The sequence below is a fragment of the Melozone crissalis genome, unplaced genomic scaffold (genome assembly GCF_028551555.1).
Source record: "Melozone crissalis strain CALT ecotype California unplaced genomic scaffold, PUWL_Pcris_2 ptg000061l_1, whole genome shotgun sequence".
Taxonomy (NCBI): domain Eukaryota; kingdom Metazoa; phylum Chordata; class Aves; order Passeriformes; family Passerellidae; genus Melozone; species Melozone crissalis.
The window spans coordinates 441,466-467,739 of NW_026535839.1; the positions used below are offsets into that span (position 1 = coordinate 441,466).

A 26,274-nucleotide genomic window follows, 5' to 3' on the forward strand; every position below is an offset into this window, starting at 1 on the left:
AGTGCCCGCAGTGACCGCTCCGCTCGCTCTCCCTGCCGCTCTCCTTCTCTCCCCTCCCCGCACTCTAAAAAGCGCCCGGTGTCCCCCCGCCCGCTGCCTTGGTACGGCCTGGGCTCCCCAGCGCGCTGCCGCGGTTGGCACGGCCCGAGCGGGCCCCGTCAGGCGCGGCAACATGGCGGTGAGTCCGGGAGCCGGGCCGGGGCTCCGGCTTTGGGGCTCTGCGCGGGCTCGGGGCGCTCCTGGGCTCCTCACCCGCTCCTCAGGGTCACTCCTCGGCGCCGCGCTCTCCGGAACGAGGGTCCTATAGCGGCGTGCGCGGGGCCTTTGGCCGGCGGCTGCGGCCCCGTGGTGTAAAGGTCTTAGGCGTGTCTTGGTTTTGATGGGCAAAAACGACATCCTCAGCCTTTATGAGTGCAGAATGCGTGTGTCCGTAATGCGTGTGTCCTTTAGCAATTCCTGTGTGTTATATGGCGAAAGAATAAGATCCTTTAATACTTGCCATATGTTATGTGATAAAAGAATGAGAGGAAGGGCTACTGAGCACGGATTTAATGAAAATCGCTTGGAATGCTTTACCTGAAGAACTCCGTGAACTACACTTAGAGCTGTTACCTGCCCCCTTCCTGGCATAGGGAGTGCTGTGCCCACTTTATGTACGTCAAGAGGGGGATGCACCACATGGCTTTATGGAGAGTCTGGAATAAAACCAGAGTTCTGTAGGGGTTTTCACTTATGATTTATATCCTCTTCTACCTCCCCAGATCAGAGATCTCTGAGTTTGTTCTTTGTTGGCAAGATGGCCAGTGTGTATGTGTGTGTCCTGGCTACTGTAGCGTCCTTTGCTGTGGGAAATGGTTGTTGGTGCTTTCCTTGCAGATCTTGGCTCCAGTTTCAGAGGGCTGGATCTCGGGCTGGCAGAGCCACCGCTGCTGCAGGGACCTGGGGCAGTGCTTCCCCTGCCCAAGGAGATCAGGGTGGTCTGTGATGGGTTACAGTCCTGTTATTTCTTACCCTGTTCAGCCAGACCTCTCTTCCTTTCTCTGCTGAACAGGAGCGTAAAGGAACAGCGAAAGTGGATTTCCTGAAGAAGATTGAAAGAGAGGTCCAGCAGAAGTGGGAGCGTGATCGAGTGTTTGAGGTCAATGCTGCAGACAGGAGGGACCAGAGGAGGTATGGTTGTACTGGGTTTGTCACTGCTTGAAATGTCTTTTCCTTCAAGATCTGCTGGGGGGAAAAGTGGCCCCATTGTAATGTGCAGTATTCACGGCTCGGCTGGAGGGACTTGCTCACACGTTGTTGGCATTTCTGTAGCCGATGACATAAAGCTGGGTGCATGTGTGGCTGAGTTCCAGCAGGATGAGAGAAGCTTTCTCATTCCCTGGCAGTGTCAGTGCCCTCTGTGGGCTGAACACCAGTTCTCTTTGGTGACTCGTGCCCTTTGGCGTGGAGGAGGCTCCGCAGTGGGTGCCTGAGCCCTCTGCCTGGGGAGGTTTCACGCTGAGGGAAGGTGTGTCCTGCTCTGCCTCACAGGACACAGCAGTGCTGCGCAGACCCCGGGTGTGCTGTGGAGCAGCCTCCTGTCCTTGTGTGGAGCTGGGGCAGGGTCCTGGGTGAGCCCCCCTGGTCACCCCAGCCCCAGCCCCAGCAGGGATGGAGGGAGAGCCTTGCACAGTGCAGAGAGTGCTCTGCACTCTGGGGAACACCATGGCACTCTTGCTCTTGTTTCTGCCCCAGGGTGAGCCCTGAGAGACTTGTCTGTCCTCTGGGAATGTGGAGCGTGCCTGGAAGCACAGTTCCTTTGGAATTGGTGGGATCCACGCTCCTCACAGGTGTGGGGGGCTGTGGGGGAGCAGCATTAATCCTGTGGAAGGTCCCTGGCTGGAAAAGCAGTGACCTTGGCACCATGAGGTTAATATTTGGTGTGTGGGAAAGTCAGACTAAACCAAGATAGTAACTGAAGTGGTGTAACAGGTGTCAGGTTCTTAACTTGTAGATTTTGCAGGCAAACAAATGACTTGGCCTTTATTCCTTCATGGTAGTGGATCGAGGGAGTGTGTGAAGGGGAGAGACAAGGCGTGAAGTACAAAGGTGGAGGTAGAAATTCAGTGTGCTAAATGTAAATATTTTCTTGGCTGCTTTGAGAGCTCGGGTTCCAACAACGTAATACATCTTTGAAACACCCTGCAACAATATATCCCTGTGAAAGGAGTGATTGCTTGCAGCGTGCCCTTAAAATCTGAACTCACACAGTGGGAGATTAAATAAATTACTTTAAACCTTTGCTGTAATTAATTTGCAGAAGCAGAATTATAATTTGTTACCTTTGGGAGCATGCTGTATCAGTTCCAATGTTTCTATGTGATGCCAGTTCTCTGTGGGTCTTTACTTTTGTGTTTATTTTTTAAGGTGATAAAGCCTGTTAGTGTATCAGCTGCTTTAAATTAAAGACTCATGTCACTGGCAAGGAAAATATTTTAACATCACTGTGGGCTGATAATAGCTGAACATACCAGTTACCTGTTTTGCTGTGTATTGTCTGATGGTCATTTACAAAGCTCATTATGTGTTTTAATCCTTTGACTTTCTTCTCAGCAAAGAGAAGTACTTTGTTACCTTTCCTTACCCTTACATGAATGGCCGCCTGCATCTGGGACACACGTTTTCCTTATCTAAATGTGAGGTAAGAATTCTCCTTTGCTGACACCTTTAAGTACTATTCTAGAACAAATGCTGATTTTGTAGTTCAGTTTTGAGCTAATAGGATGCCATGTCAATTCCTTTGTAGCTTTAGTAATGACTTATTAAACTTCCCTTTTTCCCCACATTTTCAGTAGGAATATTGGTAGCTGAAGTGAAATTCTATTAATGTAATTTTTAATTTGATGAGATGGGGCTCAGGTGTTTCCCCAGTTTGTTCTTTGAAATGAGATTTTTAGGAGGTGCTGCTGAATGGCTCAAGCTTCACGGGAGACCTGTCCCTTTTGTTGGTGGTTGCTGTGCTCTGTGTGGGAGCAGGTTTTGAGTGACTGTGTGCCTGTGTGGGGGCAGGTTTTGGGTGCTGGGATTCCAGAGCAGCCCCCTGTGCCCCCGTGGGTCTCTGGTGCAGCCAGCCTGGCAGCCTGGCACGCCTGTGCCTGGGCAGCCGCAGGGCAGGCCTGGACACAAGCTCAGCACGGCTGCCCCCAGCTCTGTCCCCTGCCCTGGCTGTGCTGCAGAAGGGGTCCCAGCTGTGTGTGAGCAGGAGCTGGCCCAGCCCGGCCCTTTCTGCTGCCCCAGCTCTGTCCCCTGCCCTGGCTGTGCTGCAGAAGGGGTCCCAGCTGTGTGTGAGCAGGAGCTGGCCCAGCCCGGCCCTTTCTGCTGCCCCAGCTCTGTCCCCTGCCCTGGCTGTGCTGCAGAAGGGGTCCCAGCTGTGTGTGAGCAGGAGCTGGCCCAGCCCTGCCGTTCCTGGCTCAGCTGTTCCCTTTTCCCTGCCTGCAGTTTGCTGTCGGGTACCAGAGGCTGAAGGGGAGGAGCTGCCTGTTTCCCTTTGGGCTGCACTGCACGGGGATGCCCATCAAGGTGAGACCTTGCCAGTTGCTGGGGGGTTGTTTCTGATGGGGTTTTTATCCCTAAGGCTGCTCGGGGCCTTGCTTACTGTCCATCCCCAACAGCACCTTAGTTTATTTAAAAACTCACCAAGACAGTGTAATTTGGAACCTGAATTTGTAATAAACCTGTGTTGTGCTTGAGCTATAACATCCCTTTAAAAGACACAGTGCTGGAAAACTGAATTTTACCTGTTGTATGTTTTCCTTTGCAAGAAAATCCTTACAGTAAACCTCTTCCTGCCCTGGAAGGTGTTCTGAAAGTGGCAGGATCTCCTAGAACTTAATGCAAGGTCCAAAAAAAGTTTAAAGCGTGTAATGCAACATGTCATCAGTAAAACCCACTCCTTGGCTGTGGATGCAGCTGGTACCCTGGCTGACACACTCCCAATAACTCTGTTCAGGCTTGTGCAGATAAGCTGAAAAGAGAAATGGAGTTGTATGGTTGCCCACCGGAATTTCCTGATGAGGAGGAGGAAGAGGAAGAAAATTCTGGTAAAAAAGAGGAAGAAATTATCATCAAAGATAAAGCAAAAGGCAAAAAGGTAAAGTTTAAACCAAGCCTTCTTGGACTGAGAGCTGTACTGTCAAAATTTCAGTGTGCGCATTGTAGGCTTTTCCTCCTTTGGGCTCACAGAAACCTCAATACAAAGATTTTTTTTGTTTTTTCCAAGGTAGCTGAGTTAGCTTTAGGGTGGACTTGAAAAAATGCATTAGCTGCATGGTTCCAGAGATACCATGTTAATGCATGGACCCTTATTGGTAAGCTAATGCGCTGCCTAATAGTTTTCTGAGAAAGAATCCAGAGTAATGCTCTCATTTTTTTCTCTTTTTTTTTTTTTAATCCATTCATGGAACATTCCTAAGCAGGTTGTAGGAATTAGCCCTGCTTTCTCAGAGGTAAAGCATGTGTGTTCCTGCTGTTCTAGTTATTGTTTTTTAAGTTGGTGTCTAACCTGTTCTGTCTAGATAGGCTCAGTAAAATCGTCCAAACTATTTTCACTTACCAGGTTTTTAAATGAGATTTAGGATTTTGGGAGTATTCCAAAGCAAGGCAAAGAATCAAGTCTGGGAAAAGACTCTTAGAGATGCACTGTGTGTTGTTTATCTATGCCCTAGAGATTGTCCCACTGGAGCTGCTGGGTTTGGGGTTCTGGCTGCTCTACAGGACAGAAGGTGTCACCTTGCCTGGGTCACTGCTGGGGAGGGACAGGAGATTCTCAAGGGACAGCAGCTGAGAAAAGTACAATGAGCAAAGTGACAGCAGCAAAGGCTTTTGGTACAGGGGTGCAGGGCTGTCCACCTTTCCATGGTGCAAAAACCCACGGGTTTGAGCAGGGCCTCGACAACAGGCAGTTCCTTGCCAGGCTGTTGTGGCAGAGCCTCTGCAGGTGTTTTGGGCATTGGCATGGGGCAGTTGGGAACAGGAGGGCTAGAGAATGAACTGTGAACACAAGGCATGGTAGAATGGAAACCTGTAAATACAGGGTGTGGAATGGAAACTCTAATCAATTACTCTCACTCTTAGAGGGAGGATGCGAGAATATTTGTATTAACTTGTGTATCTGGAATCAGAAACCATAACATTAACAGAGGCAAATGCTCTTGTGACAAGACTGTGGGCTTCTTCCTAATCCCAGTTGTTCTTTCAGAGCAAGGCTGCTGCCAAGACTGGCTCTTCCAAATACCAGTGGGGGATCATGAAGTCCTTGGGTCTGTCTGATGAAGAAGTGGTCAGTTTTTCTGAAGCTGAGCACTGGCTGGATTATTTCCCTCCCCTTGCTGTCCAGGATCTGAAGAGCATGGGATTGAAGGTGACTCTGGGTGATCCCAACCTCAGTTAGGCAGGCAGCCATACCTGTATTGTTACTGTGCTGGTGAATGTGCTGCTTCTCCTTAAGATTTTCTGAGCAATACCAGCGTAATTCCAGGAATGTTTCTGATATCTATGGAATTAGTCATTTAACATTAAATGGTCTTGGGTGATAATTAAGTGCTTTCTTATATAGAGCTTGTACCCTGCACAATGCTCGCAGCTGGAAATGAGTCCAATAAAGACATTACGACTTATGGCTCCCATGTGAGATAACTTATCAGTAGTCAGTATTGACAGTAGTTCTATTTGACATCTCAGCATTCTTCTTCCTAAAAGTACTTGTTCTGCTGACAACAGATTTTTGTAAATGGAGAGAAATAAAGGTGATGAAACAAGGCAGTGCTGAAATGCAGCTCGAATGGCTGGTTTAAACTACTACAAAACCTCTGAATTTCTCAGTCAGTGGAGGGACCTCAAGTCTTCGACATCTCTGCTCAGATGTGTATTTGAGCTTACACCCTTTATGGGATATGTGCTTGCATTGTCGTTTTGGAGAGAAAGCTCTTTTTATTTTTAAGGTAATAGTTATGGTATTATGAGATTCCTTTGATTTCTTGATTATGCTTACTTACTGGAGCCTCTTGCCCATTTTCAGGTGGACTGGAGGCGTTCCTTCATTACAACAGATGTCAATCCCTACTATGATTCCTTTGTGCGATGGCAATTCCTGACTCTAAAGGAAAGAAATAAGATTAAGTTTGGCAAACGGTAAGCTGCCACTCAGCTCTGAGTTTTTGGGAGCGTGGATAAGCTCAGCTGTGCCAGAGACAGAGCCCTGTGACACGTCTCGAGAGTGTGCTTTTAACTCACCAGAAACCAGAATTGTTCCTTGCTGGTGCTCTGCCTGATGCAGTGAAGTGTAGTTGTTGTGCTAGCAAAGCATGTGAGATTTGTCTTCCAGATTAAGTTTTCCCTTGGGTACCAACTCCAAACAAAAACCAGTCAATTCTGAAAGCTCTTGTGAAAACTGAACATTAGCACTGATGGAAACAGATCCAAACAAAATTTGAAAATGCCATTAAGAGGTCTTTTTTTCCCAGAGACCTATACTTTTTTCTTGCTCTATACACTATTTTACTCACTGCTAAATGAAAATCTTTTTCTAGATATACAATTTATTCTCCTAAAGATGGACAGCCTTGCATGGATCATGACAGGCAAACAGGAGAGGTAATGTTTTAACTTGACATTTTCATGCATTGCTTATGATCTTAAATACTAAATGGAATGTAAGTTATGTCTTACAGCAAAGCATAGTTTGGATGTGTACAGTCACTGGCTCTCAGCTGTCAGTGCATGTGAAAATTGAATGAACTCCTCTCTTGAGCAGATTTTTCTGGAACTATGGATAGTATTTTACATTGTAGCTGGTTTCTGTGATTGTTTGGCAATCTGTGCCAGCAGCATTACCCCATTGTGTTATCTGTTGAAACTGAATAGACAAGCTGTTGTTAACTTAGATGTTGCTGAGACGGTGTCTGGGACTAGTAAGTTTTTGGCTGTAGGAGCACAGTATAACCTCTCTGCAGTCTGCATTTTAGTGAACAGCCTTTCATACTAATGGAAGTAGGATTTACTCTGTGGAAAGCATCAGTACCTTAAATAGTGTTTGGATTAGGCTCCTACAGGATTTGTTTTCTTTCCTGCTCAAGTGAGTTTCACTTATTAATTGTGGAATTCATTTTCTGTGGGTCTTTTAGGGTGTTGGGCCTCAAGAATACACGCTGATAAAAATGAAGGTGTTGGATCCTTACCCTGCGAAATTGAGGTAAGTCTTGACTTTCTAGTGGCAGATGGGCTCTATCTCCTGGCCAGAACTGACCATTGAATTAAACACTAATGCAGAATTTAATTTTACCTGGTTATTTCCATCACTTCAAAGACCTGGTCAGAACTTTGACCAGCTCTATTTGCTGTGTCTGTGTGGACCTCAAGGAGGAATTAAAAAAACATAAATAAAAAGGAAAAAAAAAGGAAAACCCACAATGAACTAATGACCCACTTCTGTCTCTTAGGAAACGTTGCTTGGAAGTTGATGTCAGTGTGAAAGCCTGTTCTGTGCGAGCCACGATGGTTTTATTTTGTAACTTACCCAGTACCTTTTCCCCCCAGCGGCTTGAGGGGGAAGAACATCTTCCTGGTGGCTGCCACGCTGAGGCCAGAGACCATGTTTGGGCAGACCAACTGCTGGCTGCGCCCGGACATGAAGTACATCGGCTTCGAGACGGGCGGCGGGGACATCTTCATCTGCACGCAGCGCGCCGCGCGCAACATGTCCTACCAGGGCTTCACCCGGGACGGCGGCGTGCTGCCCGTGGTCAAGGAGCTCATGGGAGAGGTGAGCTCCCTGCAGCCTGCAGCCGGGCCCTGCTGCCCCTCTGGGCCTCACAGGGCCATGGTGCCGTTCTGATGGGAAAGGAAACACAGGAGGGATTGCAGGAACTTTGGGGTGACTGAAATCTTTAGTGACACGCAGTGCGAGCAGCAGGCAGCTTCCTTGCAGCTAAGCCAGAGCTGCTGCTGGGAGAATAACCTGGTGCACTTAGCTGGGGACAGATGCATTCCTATTCCCTCAGCATGATGTGCTGAAAGGGTAGTGTTAAGGAAAGCTTTTGTGCTTGCTGGGAAGATTAAATGGAAAGGGAGGGGGAATAGCAATAGCTAGAAAGGGTTATGTGGAAAGCTTTTGTTGGTACTGACATTTCCAGTACATCTGTGTGAATGAAGCTTTCTTAGCTGAGTAGTGAATGGCAGTGATTTTGGGGTTTGCTGTCCTTAACTTGTGTGCTTTGTGCAAATGTCATCAGTGGTGTTCATTCATCCTGATACAAAGCACCTTCAGCTGTTTGTATCCCTTGACCTCCATTCACTACAACTTGTCACCATCTTTCTTGATCTTGCCTTGAAGAATGAAGTAGAAAATACATGTTTCTTTCCTTTGTTAGTAGACATGATGTGAATTCAAGCAAATTAGTGAGGTAGAAGACGACTGCTACATCTTGACTGCCTCCTGTCAGTGTGTGACTATCTTGACAATATGCTTTCTTTGTTTAATGTCACTTTTGACACTGGCTTCCTGAGCCACTTCTGCCTCAGTGCTGTTGTGCTTCAGATACTTGGAAGCAAACTGTCCTCCTGCTTCCTATGCTTTTCCAATTCTACATACTTGTAGTTTAAGTTTCTTGGTATTTGACTTTCCTACCATTATATAACCTATATCCTGTCTCAAATAGTACTACACATTTTCATATGTACATCCTCCTTGTCCATCTGTATATAAAATGTATTTAGTTTGTTTGTAATGTGTCAGGAAAATGTACAGAAAATTTGAAGAATATCATCCAGGAGAGCTTACTCTACTAGGCTGAAAGCCCCTGATTTACTGTAATGCTGTTCCTTTGTCCTGCTCAGGAGATTCTGGGTGCTGCACTTTCAGCACCCCTCAGCACCTACAAGGTCATTTATGCCCTGCCCATGCTCACCATCAAGGAGGATAAAGGTAATTCTGCAGCAGAGCCTGTTGGATGGGCACTGGCATTCAGTGTGTGGGGCCTAATCCTTTCATCTGTTTATCTTTGCCAAGGAACTGGAGTGGTGACAAGTGTTCCCTCTGACTCTCCAGATGACTTTGCAGCACTGAGAGACTTGAAAAAGAAGCAGGTCAGTCTGTTAGCTGAATTGTTTCTGTTTCCTTTCCCTAGTGAAAAGGGTCAAAAGTGAATATCCAGTCACAAAAATGAAACTTGCTTTTAATTGGCATTTTGGCATCTCTAACTTGAAATCAAAGCAGTTAAAAATAAATGAAGTTTAAACCTGGACTAGGACAGATGGGGTTTTCTTCAGACTTCGGGTCTGAGTTTTGAATGAGAATCATGTGACTTGTGGTGCATGTTAAGGTAGAGAAGAGCACCAGGGAAACAGAAATGAGTTCCTGTTGTGGAATGACTTCCAAAAATGAGATTAAGATTCTCTATCAATTTCAAATGAGACTGAAAGTGCTTGTTACTAACTGCAGGAGTACCTCAGTGTCTGAACAGCTATCCCTGGCTACTGAATTTCTGCCCACTCATTTCAGGGTAGAGCAATATCAGTTTTTCCCCTTTTAAAAAATGTAGATGATTTGGCAAGGAATCACCTGGAAATGAGATGAGGATTGAGCTCAGGTGTCAGAAATGGTGAGAAGGCAGGGAAGTGGCTTTGTCTGATTTGTAATAAAGCATTATGTAAAAAAAACCCACTATGAGTGGATAAAAACCTTTGCATCTAGAAGACTTCTATCTATTGCTTTTTTCTTCCAACTTTCAAGGCTTTGAGGGTGAAGTATGGCATCAGAGATGAAATGGTCCTGCCCTTTGAGCCGGTGAGTGCACCCAGACGTGTCCATCTGCAGCACACAGCATGTTATGTTCACTGATGAGAAACAAACCAGGAGCTGTGCTAACCCTTCCAGAGTTTCTGTTTAAAGTCCTTCTCAGCTGAAAGTTGAAAAATGTAAAGTTTTCATCCTTTCCTGTAGTTGCAACATTTGGTCTGTTAAGGGTTGCAACCAAGATTTGTTGTTCTATGCTGTATTTCAGAGAGAAAGGAAAGTATCCATTTTTATAGGAGTTACTGTTGTGGGAAGTGGAATGCATCATTATCGTGATAACCTGCTGGCTGATGAAAACTTAATGCACTCATGGTCAGATTAGTAGGGGATCTGTTCAATGCAAAAAGCTGAAGTGCCTCACTGTTAGCACAGCCTCGAGGCAGAGGCAGTTTTCATGAGGAAATGCAGGTTACAGGTAAAGCCAGCCCAGTACCCCTGGTTCCACAGGCCAGCTCCAGTCCTGGCACAGCTCTGTGTGGTGCCATGTCATGGGGCACACCTGGGCAGCTCAGGGGGCACACTGGGGGCTGCCAGAACTTCTGGGTCATGAGTGCAATTGCAGCCATCTGTTGTAAGCCCTGTGTAACTTGTGTTGGATGCTGTGAATGTATGCAGTGAGTGCTGGGGTGCAGGAGGGGTTTGACAGCCCTCTGTTAATTCTCAGGTGCCCATCATTGAAATCCCGGGCTATGGCAGCCTTTGTGCTCCATTTGTCTGTGATGAGCTCAAAATCCAGAGCCAGAATGACAGAGAGAAGCTTGCAGAGGCCAAGGAGAGAGTGTACCTGAAAGGATTCTATGAAGGAGTAAGTAATACAAGATTTTGGTAAGTGGTTTCTTGGTGAGTTCAACTAGAAGGGAAAAAAAGGCAGGTAAAGAATTAAAAAAAAAAAATCTCAAGATGGAGGGGCAGTGTCCTGTTTTCCCAAAATGGTCTCAAAGGACTTTTCATTTAGACTCTTCTTGCAGTAGGGTTCTGCAGTTGAAGGAGTGATGTAGAATTGGAGAAAGTTTCCACTCACACATTGCTGTGTTTTCTGAGCATTGTAACCTGGTTTCTGAAAAAGAGATCATCTTCTGGGGAGCTGGTCCATTTTGTTGCAAGTATAGATAGGGAAACTGATATAAAATGAGAAGGTGTTATTAGTTGCAGGTTTTTTGGTTTGTTTTTGGGTTGGTGTGTTTTTTTTTTTTTGAGTGGTTTTTTTTGTTTGTTTGTTTGTTTTGTTTTTCTTTCTTTTTTCTCCTGTCTTTACCATGTGTATTTCTCAGCTGTTCTTTTGTAAGCAAGCAATAGTTTTTATTTCTGACTCTTTACAGTCTGTCATCTGTGTGGATGCTAACATGTGTACAAACTGTTTTTGGGTAAAGATGACTGCACATAATGAAAAAAACCTAATACCTGTAATCTTATTATTTTGCATGTCAAAGATTGCAGCACCTGCTACTTCCTTATATTGATTTGAACACCTATGGCACCTGTTTCTTGCTAAATTTTGAAAAAAATTATCTCCTGGGACCCATCTTTGCAGGTGATGTTGGTGGATGAATTCAAAGGACAAAAAGTTCAAGATGTCAAGAAACAGATTCAGAAGCTGATGTTGGATAAGGTAAGTGGCAGTGTGCACACAGCTGCTCCTGAACTGTCTGCTTTGTCCTTTTCACAGGGCTGAGTCACCAGAGGAACCCCTGGTGTGGTTCTGCAGCCCTCAGGGTGCTTTGGGTCACTGCAGAGAGAGGGACCTGGTGTTCTTGGGCTGAGTGGGCTGAGCAGCTTCATTAGTTCTCTTGTTCCCTGCCTTATTCTGTCACCCTCCCTAGGACATGTTCTGGTGGTCCAATTAATTCTTTAGCATAGCTGGGAGGATACTGAAGTGTAGGACCTGGGCTGTCAAGTCTCTGTCAAGGCCAGTGAAGGAGACGTGTTTGTGCAAATGCCCCCTTGCTGGGCTCCTGGTTCAGAAAACAGCAGTAAACAAACAATGACTGTGGCATCCCTCTAATGAGCCTCCCTGATGAGGATTGGGAGTGAGAGGAGGCTTCAGGCATTTAGTCATCATTCCCTTGTTGTTGTGGCATTGTTGTGTCCAGATAATAATGCATCTGCACGCATGATGTGTGCGGTAGATTTGAAGCTCAGCATCTCATTTTCCTTTGGCTTTTCCCCTCCCTCTGTCCTCCAGAGTTTCCTAGGAGCTGTTTCAGTCAGGGGGCATAGTTGGTGGGGAGTATTTTGTGCTTATGTCCTCCTTTTCCTCGTGCATTTTGTACAAAGTGCTGTGAGCTGGTGCCTTAGTGAAGTTACAGAGTCAAGCCTTGCCTCATTTTACCAGAGGGAATACTGAGGCAGAGAGCTTGGGCAGTGGTGAGAGCTGTGCAGTAAATGCTATGAACCAAATTAGAATGGAGGGGGTGCTTTTTAGTAAGTTGTCAGGATTTTCAGTACTTTGGTAAGTCCTTAAATCTCAGCTTCCATTGCCCTTTCCATCTTAGGGTGAAGCCATGATTTATATGGAACCTGAGAAACAGGTTATATCGAGATCTGCTGATGAGTGTGTTGTGGCCCTTTGTGACCAGTGGTGAGTGGAACAAAGCTGCAGTTACCAAGTTGCTCCAATTGTACACCATTGCTTTGTTACAATAAACCTCTCCTGACTGTAGGTATTTAGATTATGGTGACGCAAGCTGGAAGAAACAGACGTCAGAGTGTTTGCAACATCTGGAGACGTGAGTTATGAATGTGCCTGTAAAGGAGAGTGACTTTGCTGCTCTTGGGGGTCTGAGAGGGCAGAAGGCAGTAAGAGCTTCTTTCTTACAGGTTCTGTGAAGAGACTAGGAGAAATTTTGAAGCTACCTTAGGTTGGCTACAAGAGCATGCGTGCTCCAGGACGTATGGCTTAGGTAGGTAAAACATTCCTTTCTCAGCTGGTTTTTTGTAAGGATGGTGCTCCTCATTTCATTTGGAAGGCTTAAGTGCTATGTAACATAGCCAGTGATACAGGGAACTGTGGGAGCAACATTGTCCAACTGGTATCTTGGCCCAGCATCCCAGAGAAGGCGTGCTTTGTTGGAAGTGCATGGGGCTGGTAATATTTGCACTGCTACAGGTAGTCTTTGTAACATCTTTGTAGCTTTCTGCCTGGGCCATTGATTTGGAAGGGACCTCAGAAGAGGGAGCCTATACCATTTCTTGAGTTTTCTCCTCGAGTCCTGATTAGCCTTTATCTTGTGTAGCCTGACATGGGCCAGCTGCTAAGTGTGCACTGTAACCCACAGCAGATGTTCTTGAGCTGAGCTGTGTCAGGAAAGAGGTTGAAAATCAGCAACTGTTTGCCCTTGAGTAAAATTTTCAAATGCATAGTTTAATTTTTAAACCAAATATTTTTTAAACCCATTAGCGTGAGTACTAATGTATGTACTAATGTATGTGTATGTGTTCCACTGGAAATGATCATCAGCTGCTGTGTGTGAGGGGATTCAGGGTGGTGCTGGGTGCCTGACACAGCCTTCCCCTGATGTATGTATGTATGTATGTTTATGTCACCATCACTGCTGTGTGTGGTTCAGGGTGGTGCTGGGTGCCTGACACAGCCTTCCCCTGATGTATGTATGTATGTTTATGTCACCATCACTGCTGTGTGTGGGGGGATTCAGGGTGGTGCTGGGTGCCTGACACAGCCTTCCCCTGATGTATGTATGTATGTTTATGTCACCATCACTGCTGTGTGTGGTTCAGGGTGGTGCTGGGTGCCTGACACAGCCTTCCCCTGATGTATGTATGTATGTTTATGTCACCATCACTGCTGTGTGTGGTTCAGGGTGGTGCTGGGTGCCTGACACAGCCTTCCCCTGCAGGGACCCGCTTACCCTGGGATGAGCAGTGGCTGATTGAGTCCCTGTCTGACTCCACCATCTACATGGCCTATTACACTGTGGCTCACCTGCTGCAGGGGGGGAACCTCAGGGGCCAAGGAGAGTCTCCTCTGGGCATCAGGTAAGGAGAGTGAACCATTAAGTTCTCTTGTTTAATTAGGTGTGCTTATCTCCTGAATTGCTATGCAGAAAGACTTGCCAAGGAGGCTGAGTCTTTGCTTTTGTGTGTAAAAAGTGTCTTTATTAAACTTAACCTGCCATGAGCTGAGTTGGAACAGGTTTGCAGAGGGGCAGTAAGGAAAGAGAGGACTGTGACAGGCAGTGAGAGGAAGAGAGTTGAAAAATGCTTCTGAAAGCACCTCTGAAAGAACTGCGTGGAGAGTAAATCATCTTTTTCAATACTTGTTTGACTTGCCTTGAAATGGGCCTTGGCAGGTTTTTGGGTGATTGGCTGCTTAGGTGTCTGCTTGCTGAGACTGCTGTGCACCACAATAAATTGGAGGCTCCAGTGTACAGAGGGAGTAGGATTTAGCTCTTGGTTTTTGTCACTGTCACTCTCCTGGATGCTCAGAACCATCTTTTATCCACAGCTTGTCTGTGGAAGTCTTCAGAGCAAGGGGGAAGAGGCATGTGGCCTCTTGGTTGGAGTGGCTTTTGAAGCATGGTGATAGGGGTCAGAGAGATGAGATAGTACAGCTCTGTCTGGAGTTGAAAAAACACTTCAGATTGTGCCTTGAATCATCTGCTCTAATTCTGTGTGGTTTATGGACTAGTTTCTGGAGTAGTTTACGTATTGGAATGGAAACTTTTCTTACTTTATGTTATAACTAATCTGAAAACCATTTCCAGAATAAAATTCTTACAGAAATACCTCTGAGACTGGGCAAGGCTGTCATTTGGGCTGAAACCTCTCTAATTACAGAGAAGCTATGCACGAGCTAGTTGTGTCTAGAAACAAGCTTTGAAGTGAGCATCCTGGTCCCTGAATTACAGATTTGATGTAATTAAGCATGTACAATTAGAGTGCTCTCCTATGCAAGTAGATAACATCTAGCAGCTTTGGAAAATGCTTTTTACTGATACTTGCTCTGCGGTGTGAAGGAAAAGGGGATTTATGGCCCATCCTTTCAGTCACCTTCAGTTACAATGAATTTGGCACCAAACACAAGCCCAGTCACAGCACAGGAATTTAAAGCATGGAACAAGAGCTGCCAGAACCAAGCCAGCAAACCTGTGCCTGTAGGATTTTTTCTGGATGGTAGTACAGATCACCATCTGAGGTGTTTTTTAATGTGTTCTGGAAGTATTTGGGGTCCAGAATGCGTTTCCTCTCTGCATAGCACAGAGCTATCACCTGGACTCAGGTAAAGGCCCTGGGCACTCTCTCTGTGTTTGCTGCTCAGGTGGACTGTGCTGTGAGAATGGAGCCACAGGTTTAAGCTGCCTTACAGAAAGTGCTAGAATGTGCAATGTTACTGACTGTTAATGTGTTACTGACTGTGCAATGTGGGACTGATTCTGTGCAGGGCGCATCAAATGAGCAAAGAGGTTTGGGATTACATCTTCTTCAAGACAGCTCCGTTCCCGAAAACTGAGATTCCAAAGGAAAAGTTGGATAAGCTGAAGGAGGAGTTTGAGTTTTGGTATCCTGTGGATCTCAGAGTTTCTGGCAAAGATCTTGTTCCAAATCACCTGTCGTACTACCTCTACAATCATGTGGCCATGTGGTCAGAGCAAAGGTGAGTTGGGATGTGAGGCAGGTAAGGCTGGAGACTTTGCAGTTCTGTTACATTTGCTAATGGCCTTTGGACTCTACGACATTTAGAATTGTGTTGAAAATGTATTCTTTCATATTGCAGCTTTAATACAGTTGTCTATAGCAAAAATTATTGAAATGGAAAGTGTATTATTATTATACACTTCTATAACAGAAGTGATTGAAATGGAAAGGTGTTCTACCATTATTTCCCCTAGTTTTTCTGCATTATCTCCTCCTATGCATTTCCCAGTGTTGAGTTGCATTCCTGCACTGGAATTTATTTGGCATTATTATTAAGTCTCCTTAATTCCTTCTCAAGGATGGTTAAAAGAGCCATGTATACTCCCATGGGCTGTGCAGGACTGGTTGAGAGTCTTTGCCCATTGCATGATGCTTTTATGGTGAAGATACTGTTTGCATTCCCTTGAATTTTGGTTTAGGGCTTCTATAAAACTGTACATAGGAAAAGTGTGTTTCTGATGTATAGTAAAGATAATTGTGGATAGTTCAATATCTCCTTCCTTCATGGGTAGAAATGTGGGCCCAGCACTGTTGTGTGCTCTTGGGCAGTGCCAATCACTGGCCTTTAAATTAAAAATATCTGAACAGAGGAGGGTGATGTAAATGAACTGTAATTGCAAGTGCACTGCTCCCTGCCCTGTGTTTCAGCAATGATAATCCTTAGCCTTTACACTGTAGTTCTTTTCATCTTCAGACACACTCCTTAATATATTTAAGACAACCCTTAGGTATTTTTTTTGAAGATTCCACTCAAGGCATTCATCTCAAACTGGAATATAAAATGTTTGTTCCTATTTTTAAAAAGAGAAAATGTATTTACTTGGCCAAAAGATTTGTATCTTGCCTTTGAACAGGGAAAAATGGCCAGTAGCTGTGAGAGCCAATGGACATCTGCTCCTCAATTCTGAAAAGGTACGGTGAGGTTTTGTGTGACAGGCTTTTGTGTTGTCAAAATAGGCATTTGCTAGCCACACTGGAAACTTCTTCTTGGGATGTAAGCAGGGGAAATAGTGACATTTCTTCATTAGTGCTCTCCGGTTTTTCATTCATTAAAGACCTGCCTTTTCTGTGATTTTAGGTAGCACTTTCTCTTAAGTCAGCTCTTGTGTGGGCTCACCAATTTAGTGAAAAGTTCAGTGAAGATTTCTGTTAAGTTTTAGAGTAATACAGAATATTTATTTATTTAAGTGAAGTTTACATTTTTAGAGCATTGGAGTAGGTGCAGTGAAAGGAAAAAGTTTTGGGCAATAGCTTGCTAATATGTGCAAGTTCTGACACTGAATTCAGGTGCCTGAACCCAGGAATTAGGCCTTGGGGACTGTCTGTATGAATCCAAAAACCCCAAATAAACCCTAGTGGAGTTCTTCTTGAAAAATCAATACGTGGTGATCTGAAGCTGCCAGTTTTAAAGTGATATTTAAGTTTAACTTAGGGAATTTCTGGGATTATATTTTGTTGCTGAGTGCATGCAGAGTTCAGTCTGCTTTTGCTGCGAGACCTCATTCAGATTTACTTTTTTGCTGTGATTCATGAGAAAATTGTTTGCCCAAACCCTTGCTGGGTCTGTCTTGCTTATCCACCAACACAGGGGATGTGTGAGAAAACAAACACTCTTATCTTTCTTTCAGATGTCTAAATCGACAGGCAACTTCCTCACCCTCACTCAAGCTGTTGACAAGTTTTCTGCAGATGGTGAGTGCGTTCTGACCCGCATCTGATTGTCAATTATGCCAAAACGACTAAAATTAGTGTTTTGCTCTCAAGGGAGTTTATTGGAGTATTGAATGGCAATAAATCTGCCGCTTGCCACCTGTTCTTGTGGAAAAGCTGAACTCCACATGGAAGACTGGGATGTGTGTTAGCACACCTGGTTCAGCCAGGAGCTGCCCCTGGGGCTGAGCTCTCCAGGAGCAGCGTGCTTGAGCTCTCTGCATTCACTGGGGGGGTCAGAGCACGGGACATGCTGCTGGTGTGCACGGGCTGTGTGCGTATCTGTGCCCTGTGCATCCACGTGTGCCGTGCTCCTGCCATGCCCCTGTGCTCTGGGCAGGGGCCGTGCTGGGCTCCTGGTTCCGGTGTCTGTCTGTCCCCTCCCACGGAGGGCAGTGTTCCTCTCCCAGGGGAAGTGCCTCCTCTGGGGCATCTCTGGCTGGCCAGGCAGTTTGTGACCAATTCAAACAAATTGCAGTTGTTACCCAGCTGAAGGGAGCTGGCACAGGGCAGGAGGCACAGCCCTCCGTGGGTATCGGCCAGCTGGTGGCACCCAGCCCTGGCAGCTGATCCCCTGTTCTTCAGGCATGCGTTTGGCCTTGGCTGATGCTGGAGACACGGTTGAAGATGCCAACTTTGTGGAAGCCATGGCAGATGCTGGTATTCTTCGTCTCTACACGTGGGTGGAGTGGGTGAAGGAGATGATTGCAAACAGAGACAGCCTGAGGAGTGGCCCAGCCAGCACCTTCAATGACAGAGTCTTTGCCAGGTGTGGTATGAAGGTTAATAGTACTGTTTGGACCAGGTTTTTCCTTGCAAGGAGGAATCCTGTAGTTATTTTTTCTAAAAATTAATGGATTTCATAAAACAGAGCTCATTCCTGAATGGGTTATGGGGTTTGGCTGCATTGCTGACAGTTTTACAGTGTTGCCATTACGTGGGGCAGACTATGCTGTATTGATGTTGTCACTTCCCTCCCCAGCGAGATGAATGCAGGCATAATGAAGACAGACCAAAATTATGAGAAGATGATGTTTAAGGAAGCTCTGAAAACTGGCTTCTTTGAGTTTCAGGTAGGAGATGTAAGAAAATGACACCTGGTATTTGTCACTTAGTGGATTTCTTTTAATCCTTCTTTCTCTGGTCCTTAATCATACAACTGAATTGGAATCAGAATTGTGTCAAGAAACAAGAGTACTTCAAGGGAATAAATGTGGAATCGTAGAGGTTTGCTTGTGTCAGTTTACAAAGGTCCAGAGGAAAGCAAATGCAATTCTGCAAAATAGTCCTGATATCTAATATGAGCAAGAAGCTGCTTTAAAAAAGACACTATTAAAAATAGTGTTGCCTTTATATCTTTCATGATAAAGGACTCTTCATAAGAAAGCCAGGAAATGCATCAACAAAATTGTTTGGAAGCATATGCTTTTTGATATCCTCCATAAACCATGTCTCCAGAGTGTCTGCAGAGCCATGCTGCTCCATTTAATGAATTACACAGACTCCTTCATGTGGCTGCTTTGAGATACTCAGGAGTAGGGTTAAATAGGCTGAATTATGTGTAATGATAGATCATATTCATTGCCTTTTTCTTAGTTCTTATTAGTATGTAAGTTATTTGGGATGACAGCACCTGATGCACAGCTGTGGATGTTTTTGTCTTTTATGTTTGTGCCAATAAACAGTTTTTCAAAGTACCACATAAATGCAAAAATCCAATGGCTGACTGGCAGAGTCACATGTGGGTGCTTCAGGAAAGTACAGTTCCTAGAACTCAGAAATGGATTACGACAAGCTGCTGACATTCTGAAGGCATGCTGGAGCCTGCAGGTGTGTGTGTGTGTGTCCCTGGCAGCAGAGGGCTGAGGGCTGTGCTGTTGTTGCAGGCAGCCAAGGACAAGTACCGGGAGCTGGCCATCGAGGGCATGCACAGGGAGCTGGTGTTCCAGTTCATCGAGGTGCAGACTCTGCTGCTGGCTCCCATCTGCCCCCACCTGTGTGAGCACATCTGGTCCCTGCTGGGGAAGGTACTGGCGTTTCAGTTCTGTCATTGATTCACATCTGAGCTTCTGTGGATTTCAGTAACACCCATGTCAGGCTGGCAGATATTTGTGTACGAGTAGAAAGGATATGTCAGAACACAAGAAGTCATACTGGCTCGTTGTTCCTGGGACGGTGACTGCAGGGAGCTGGCCTGTTGCTGTGATGATGTGTGCAACATTAATAACAGTCACTATCATTGTCTGCTTACAAGGAGGTCTAAAATTTAGTGTAACAATGCAATAGTCTTACACTTCTGCATAAAGCTTAGTTTTGATGTTTTTTAAGCCCTCTGCTGTTAGGTGGCATTCCATAGGCACGTGGTAGTTGTGATTGTGTGTACAGTCCTGAAGGCGCTGGCAGTGCTTGTTGTCTGTGTGCCCCCTCCCTTGGGCTGTCGTGGGTGGGTGCTCACTGAGTCCGCACTGGCTGAACTCTTTTGCAATGAAGCTGCGCTGGCTGGGAGCCCAGCAGCCCAGGTGTGTTCCCTCAGTGCACTGCTGTCTGCTCTGCCCCAAGGCTGAGTCCATCATGGCGGCCTCGTGGCCAGCAGCAGGGCCCGTGGACGAGGTGCTGATCCGCTCCTCGCAGTACCTGATGGAGGCGGCCCACGAGCTGCGCCTGCGCCTCAAGAGCTACATGGCCCCTGTGAGGGGAAAGGTGAGGCTGCTGCTGTGTGCACGTGCTGATTCTCTATTGCCTAGGGACCCCTTCCTGATTGTTTTCTGTTTCCTCAGAAAAGTACAAAAGAGCCTTCCCAGAAGCCTTCCCACTGTACCATCTACGTGGCAAGGAGCTACCCGCCCTGGCAGCACACCACGCTGTCCGTCCTGCGCAAGCACTTCCAGGTGCTCCTCCTCCCCTCCTCTGCCCTCCAGCTGCTTGCCAGCTGTTTGGGAGCTCATCTGTAGAAAGTTTATAAGCTGCACCTTGTTACCAAATTATTTCAGTAGATTAATTTTCTTCATGCTTTTACAACTGTCCAGTAAGTTTTGATGCTTAATGAAAATGTCCCAAGGACTGTCATTGGTTTGACAGTTGCATTTCATTGGTTTTGACAATCTGAGTAAAAAGCATGCCTGTGCTCTGTTGTTTCTTGCAATTGTAAGTGGTTAGCTTTTAAATATTCTTTACAAGTATGTTTTTGTGGAAACGTGGTTGACTGACAGACTACTGCTGCCTTCTCTGCAAGTGGGCTTAGAAGCTTTGTTCTAGTCCTTGAGTAAGTGTAAACCACTCAGCAGTGTCACAAGAAATAGCTGAAATGGAATAAGTCAGTATAAGAAGAAATATATTAAGAAAACAGAAGGATTATGTTTCTGACATGGGGAAACTGCTGAGAGTGGCTTTTGGGATCCTGATGAACCATCCTCAGCTTGAACACACCAGGGTTGTAGCTGATAGATTCAGGAGTCCTGACTATTCCAGCTTGTGGCAATGAGATAAACCAACATTCCTCGTGTGGGATTTGTTCTTGGGGGTATTTTCACCTTTGGGCATTGTGTAGGCTTTTTTTCTGTATTAGTGTTAAGTGCTCTTTGGGTTTCAGAAGGATGAGAAAACTATCTGTGGAATCAATGTTGCTGACAAACCTTGCTGGTATTTGTGGAAAAGCAGGACAGGTACATGATATTGAAAGGCAAGTTTTTCATGATAGCTGTTCTCCTTAATGTTTGTTCATCCCTGTTTTAGGGCAGTGGAGGTCAGCTGCCAGATAATAAAGTAATTGCCAGTGAGCTGAACACCTTGCCAGAGCTGAAGAAGTATATGAAGAAGGTGATGCCCTTTGTTGCCATGGTTAAGGTAGGTGTCAGAGGGGCAATTCTGCTACAGGAAAGGCTGTTGTGATTGTAGTGTCTTCCCCTTGCCCTCTGCTTAGTTGTCATCTTCCAGGGTTTGTTTATAAACATCTTCTACATCTCTAGAAGAGCTGCATAATAAAAATTTCTGTGTGAATTAGCCCAGGTGAGCTCTGGATCTGGTTGAGGCTTGGTGCTTTCTGTGCTTTGTGGGTGGTGCAATCTGTACTCCAAACATGCCTGGATCCCTCTGTATCTGAAATTTATCCTATTTGACTTCTCCAGTTTTTCATGCTGAAATGAGTCAAGTGTTGCTTTGGAGACATAGAAACTGGAAGCTGAGAATAAGGCCAAGAGTTGTTTGATTGCAGTATGTGTAAGGGAGGAAACAATGGACTGTTCTGAGCCTTGACTGGAAATATGAAATTTGTGTGTAATTCTTATGTTTATCACTTGATATGCTGATAGTCCATTATTTTCCCTGAGTCATGCAAGCCTATGAAAGTCTTGGCTTCCATTTCTTTAAAGAAACTTTCTTTTGCTTGCTGTTGCAGATGAAAATTCAATACAACAACTAGGGAGAGCCAAGAAGCAAAGAATTAACAAATTTTTTTGTTAAAAATGAGGGTGGGGGTTGCAGTGTATGATTTAAAACCTTTTTAATAACTTTTCGTGATCTGTAGAAATTGAGAGGGATTACTAATGGAAAAAAATCTTAACGATTGTAAAAAAAAAATTTTTGTCCTTAAGCTTTAGCTTGATTTTTGAAATGCACATAATAATTATTTCTCTTTGTAAGCTTTGTCATGAGGAGTGCAACTGTTCTTTGCTCTCTCTGTGGGGTTGTTCTGATTGTTCCTTTTCATGGGAGCTTGGAAATCTTCAGAGGAGCAGAGAGCACAGAGCAGTTCTGGAGCTTCCTGGCTAAGTTTGTAAGAACAGTGGGACGTGTTAGATCCACTGATCCAGCCGGGAAAGGTCAGACAAGCTCTCAGTGCCACGAGTTCGGGCTGAAACCTTGCTGTGCTTTGGTGTCTTTAGTCTGGCAGCAGTGAGGGATCGCGGGGCGAGTGGGGAAGGAGCTGAGGCTTACCTCAAATCCATCTTTTTGCTTCCAAAGAGCAGCAGCCTATTTCCCACAGAGACATGGAAACACCTGAGCTCAGACTCCCCTGAGCAGTGTCTTTCTCTGAAACCAATTATTCATCAATTCCAGGGTACAAGGAGCATCTCTGCTTGTGCTTCCTACTCATCAGAGCAGGCCTGAAATGTAGGAGCACCTCTGTGATTTACAAAGGGAAGCAGTTCCATGTTAAAAGGGAATCTTTCACATTAAACTGATGAGGAAACCAGGAAACCACAACCATGCTGAGGCTGACAAAGCAGAGCTTCAAAGGAGACAGCTGGCTCAGCATGTGAGAGCCAGGCAGGGACAGATTAAACTCCAAAGAGGAAGTTCTGTTTTAGTTAAAAAAAAAAATTGTGTGGTTTTTATACTGCCTTTAATACTGTGTCTCTTGTGACTGTTGCTGCTGGCTTTCTGGACTAATTAAGTTACTTTTATGTTAACGTACAAAGTGGTTGTTATTTCCCTGCAGAGAACTCGCTGTGAGCACGTCCAGGTGTTGTGGGCTCGTCCTTTATTTTAAACTGGGTCATAAGCCTGAGTTTCCTGCTGTGAAATACCACTGAAATGCTGACTGATTTTGTGAATTCTCAACCTGCACATTAAGTAGGGATTTAAATAACTGTGAATGTCAAACACCTTTTCAGTTCTATATTAAAAATGTGTTCTAATTGCTCTTACTCCTCCCATCAGTGTCACCAGCTCCCTGTAGAAGAAGCAGCCCTGTTACAAGAAAATTATTGCTCCAGTGTTAATGTTGTGCCAGCAGAGAGCTCTTGGATTTACAAGCCTATTCTTTTCATGACTAATGTGGATAGTTTGCCATTTTGAAGCATCATTTTGCTTGCAGCCTTTGGAGGGTTTTAATACTTTTTCCCTCCCCCCCACAGGAAAACTTGGAGAAAAATGGTTCTCGTGTTCTTGATCTCGAGCTGGAGTTTGATGAGCGTGCAGTGCTCATGGAGAACATTGTCTATTTGACAAATTCCCTGGAGGTTGGTACAGACTTGGCACCTACTGCTTGGCATTTATTGGGATGGCTGGAGCAGCAGCTGTTTGATGGGGCTGTAGCCTCTGCTGCTCCCTCTAAAGCAAATAAACTCCTGCTTATTCCCTCCTCCCCGATTTTTTCTTTTACAGCTGGATCACATTGAGGTGAAGTTTGCTTCTGAAGCAGAAGATAAAATCAAAGAAGAGTGCTGTCCTGGGAAACCATTTTCTGTATTCAGAACTGAGGTAAAATCAGAAATTCAGATATTGAAAATCTGAAAACTTAATTAAAAAACTTAAATTGAAACTTTACTTTTGTCTGGGTTTTTTAAAATATGCCATTTAAAAACTTTGATCAGACATGAATGTTTATCATGTATGAATATTTCTACTTGCAAAGTGAAAATGTCATTCCCTAAAGATGTCTTAAACAATTGTTTCACTTTGGGCTGCATTTTAGAGTTGGGGCAGTGCTGGTGTCCAGCATGGCCAGGAGGGTCCTAAAGGGGTTTGATTCCTCTGGAAGATTCATGAACAGCAGAAGGTTGTTTGGTGTAGTTGCACGTTTCTCCTGAGGGATCAGAGCACGTTCTCCTCTGAGGTCTGTGTTGTGTCTCACAGCCTGGCGTGCCCGTGTTCCTGGTGAACCCTCAGCCCTGCAACGGCCACTTCTCCACCAGAATGGACATCAGGCAGGGGGACAGCAGAGAGACCATCGTCAGGCGCCTGATGAAGATGGACAGGGGCATCAAAGGTAGCCTGCAGTGCAGGGCACGGCTGTGCCGGTGCTGGGGGTGCTCACAGGTGGGACAGACGTGGGACAGCCCTGTGTGTGCAGGGGGGGAGTCACTGCCCGCTCCTGGGTGCAGCTTTGGGAGTGAGGGAGGGGAAACAGGGACTCCTCTGTCTCCAGGAGGTGTCAGTGTGCTGGGAGCACAGGGCTGGGAGGCTGCACTTGCAGGAAGGCTCAGCTGAAGGGTCTCAGGCTTCTTGGTCTGCTTAGCAGTCTTACCAGTCTGCCTTTTGATGGGGAGTTGTACTGAAATCAATTCTCACCCTCCTCTTCCTCCCAGTCTCTGCAGTTCATTCCTCAGAAAATGAGGAATAACTGTGCAGTTACTCAGACCTGTTCTGAGCCAGATAAAGCAAGTTCAGGGCTTGGAATGTGGTATTAGGAGCTGGTGTTTCTGTGTGGTTTATCCCCATTTCTGTTGGTAACTCGCTGTGTAACCCCTGAAGGACATTGTTATATTGGCGTAAACCTTAGCAGGACAGGTATTCCCACGAGAATACGTTTCCTTGGAGCAGGTGGGAAGTTCCAAGGGCTCAGCACTGCTGTGGGTTTTAACTCTGTGGGTGCTGTGGCCTGTGTGCAGCTCCCAGGGCCTGAGCAGCTGCTGTCTCTGTGCAGATCTCTCCAAAGTGAAGCTGATGAGGTTTGATGATCCCGTGCTTGGGCCCCGCCGCGTTCCAGTGCTCGGCAAAGAGGAAGCAGGGAAATCTCCAATCCTGGAGCAAGCCATCTTCCACATTGACCTGGCCCAGAGGCACGTCTGTGTCACTGAGAACGGCCTGACAAGGGACATTGGGGACACCATTGTTTACCTGGTCCATTGAACTGCCGCGTATCCAGTGAGAAGGGTCATGGAGGGACTTGGAAGCATTTGTATTAAACAAAGGGCAGAATTTGTTCTGTAAAACAATAAAGCCCACCCAAACCAACCTGAGTTCACATGTGAGTTGCCCCTGCTCTATTAAACAGGGATTTAATAAAATTATTTTCCTGTGGTGCTTTGGCTTCTCTTTGAAAGAAAGTTACCCTGGAGACCCTGCTTTTCCAGCTGTGGGCAGGGTCTTCAGGAACAAATTGTGCTTAGAATTGCACTCCTTGCTCCAGGGAGCTGTGCTGCTTCTTGGCTGCATTCAGCTCCCTCCAAAGCTGATTGAGCCAAAGGCTTTAACTGCAGAGCCTGGGGCTGCCTGGGTGGGGAGAGGGGTGGCCCTGGCAGGTGGGAGCTGGTGTGACACAAGGCACGGACCAGGATGGTGTCACCTGTGCTGCCTCTAAGTCCTTCTGACACATGGGATGTCATCATGGTTTATTCTCCCCTGGGTACTGCCTCAGGATGCTTTTGTTCCAGTTCATACCCACAGTCAGTGGCCCTCTCACCCTCCCCTTGCCCTCTGTTCCCAACAGGCAAACCCTGAAATAAGAAAGGGAAAATAAACATGCTTTCATGCAAAAAGTTTTAATGGTGCCACAGCAGCTCCCACAGGCTGGTGTCTCACACGGTGGGTGCCAAATCTTTCCTGAGCCCCATTTTCCCCAGTGCACCCCCCAGTGCATGAGGGGCTGTAATCCATGTAATCCATCTGGCCCCAATTAACTTAATTATCTACAGGCTACAGAGCTAAGCATTAGTGCTATAAACTTAGATGAATAAACTTCTGAAAACTTAAAAGGTCTTTAAACCATTGCTTTTTTTTTTTACAGAAATACAAAATAAATAGCCTGAGGATTAATACAAAACAGGAAACTAATATCTTCTTGTTTATTGACTTTTCTCCCAAATAGTACCTTAAATTGAAAAAACCTTTTTAAAAAATGAACTTCGCCTCATGGAAAAAATATTCAGCATCCCTGAATTTGTACAAGTGTCTCTGAACAATAAACTAAACATTATTTGTTCTTCCTATCCATCACCAACTAAGCAAATGTTATACATCCTACTGTTTCTAAGATATATAATGTAAAAATAGTAATTTATGATTTCTCGCTTGGTGGTGACGTGGCTGTAACATTTCATTGGAGCATTCCCTGGGCTGGATGCAGAAAGTAGGCAGTGGAACTCCCTGCTAGGTCATGTGAAGGATTAGGGAATTTTTGTTGACCCCTCCTGCCCGTAGGCTCCGTTCTGGCTGTACCTTCGGTGTGGATGGATCATTTCCCCCTCCAGCCCTCCCCAGCCTGGCTCGGGGTCCCTTGTGTGCTGTCCCCAGGCAGGCTCGGATCCATCAGTGCTTCCCATTGGGAACACTGCAAAGGGATCAGCCTGGGGAGCTCCCACGGGCTGCACGGACAGTTTGGGGTTCTGAACACTGATCTTGTGAATATTTGGAAGTGTTGC

The 26,274-nt window shown here is 45.7% G+C and overlaps 1 protein-coding gene across 1 annotated transcript; it reads left to right on the forward strand.

The window, feature by feature from the left end:
* The first annotated feature begins 140 nt into the window (after positions 1-140).
* On the forward strand, positions 141-24,921 carry LARS1 (leucyl-tRNA synthetase 1). The gene is made up of 32 exons (XM_054287895.1): positions 141-178; positions 1,052-1,170; positions 2,593-2,680; positions 3,478-3,558; positions 3,989-4,129; positions 5,237-5,398; positions 6,056-6,168; positions 6,567-6,630; positions 7,161-7,228; positions 7,573-7,798; positions 8,872-8,959; positions 9,044-9,120; positions 9,767-9,820; positions 10,494-10,634; positions 11,361-11,438; positions 12,322-12,407; positions 12,490-12,555; positions 12,647-12,729; positions 13,684-13,822; positions 15,228-15,440; positions 16,336-16,393; positions 17,110-17,173; positions 17,777-17,960; positions 18,174-18,264; positions 19,078-19,218; positions 19,751-19,891; positions 19,969-20,079; positions 20,924-21,034; positions 23,047-23,151; positions 23,297-23,392; positions 23,768-23,900; positions 24,558-24,921. Exons 1-32 carry the CDS (start codon positions 173-175, stop codon positions 24,761-24,763), a joined length of 3,534 nt encoding a protein of 1,177 aa, XP_054143870.1. The 5' UTR covers positions 141-172; the 3' UTR covers positions 24,764-24,921.
* Positions 24,922-26,274: the final 1,353 nt, after the last annotated feature.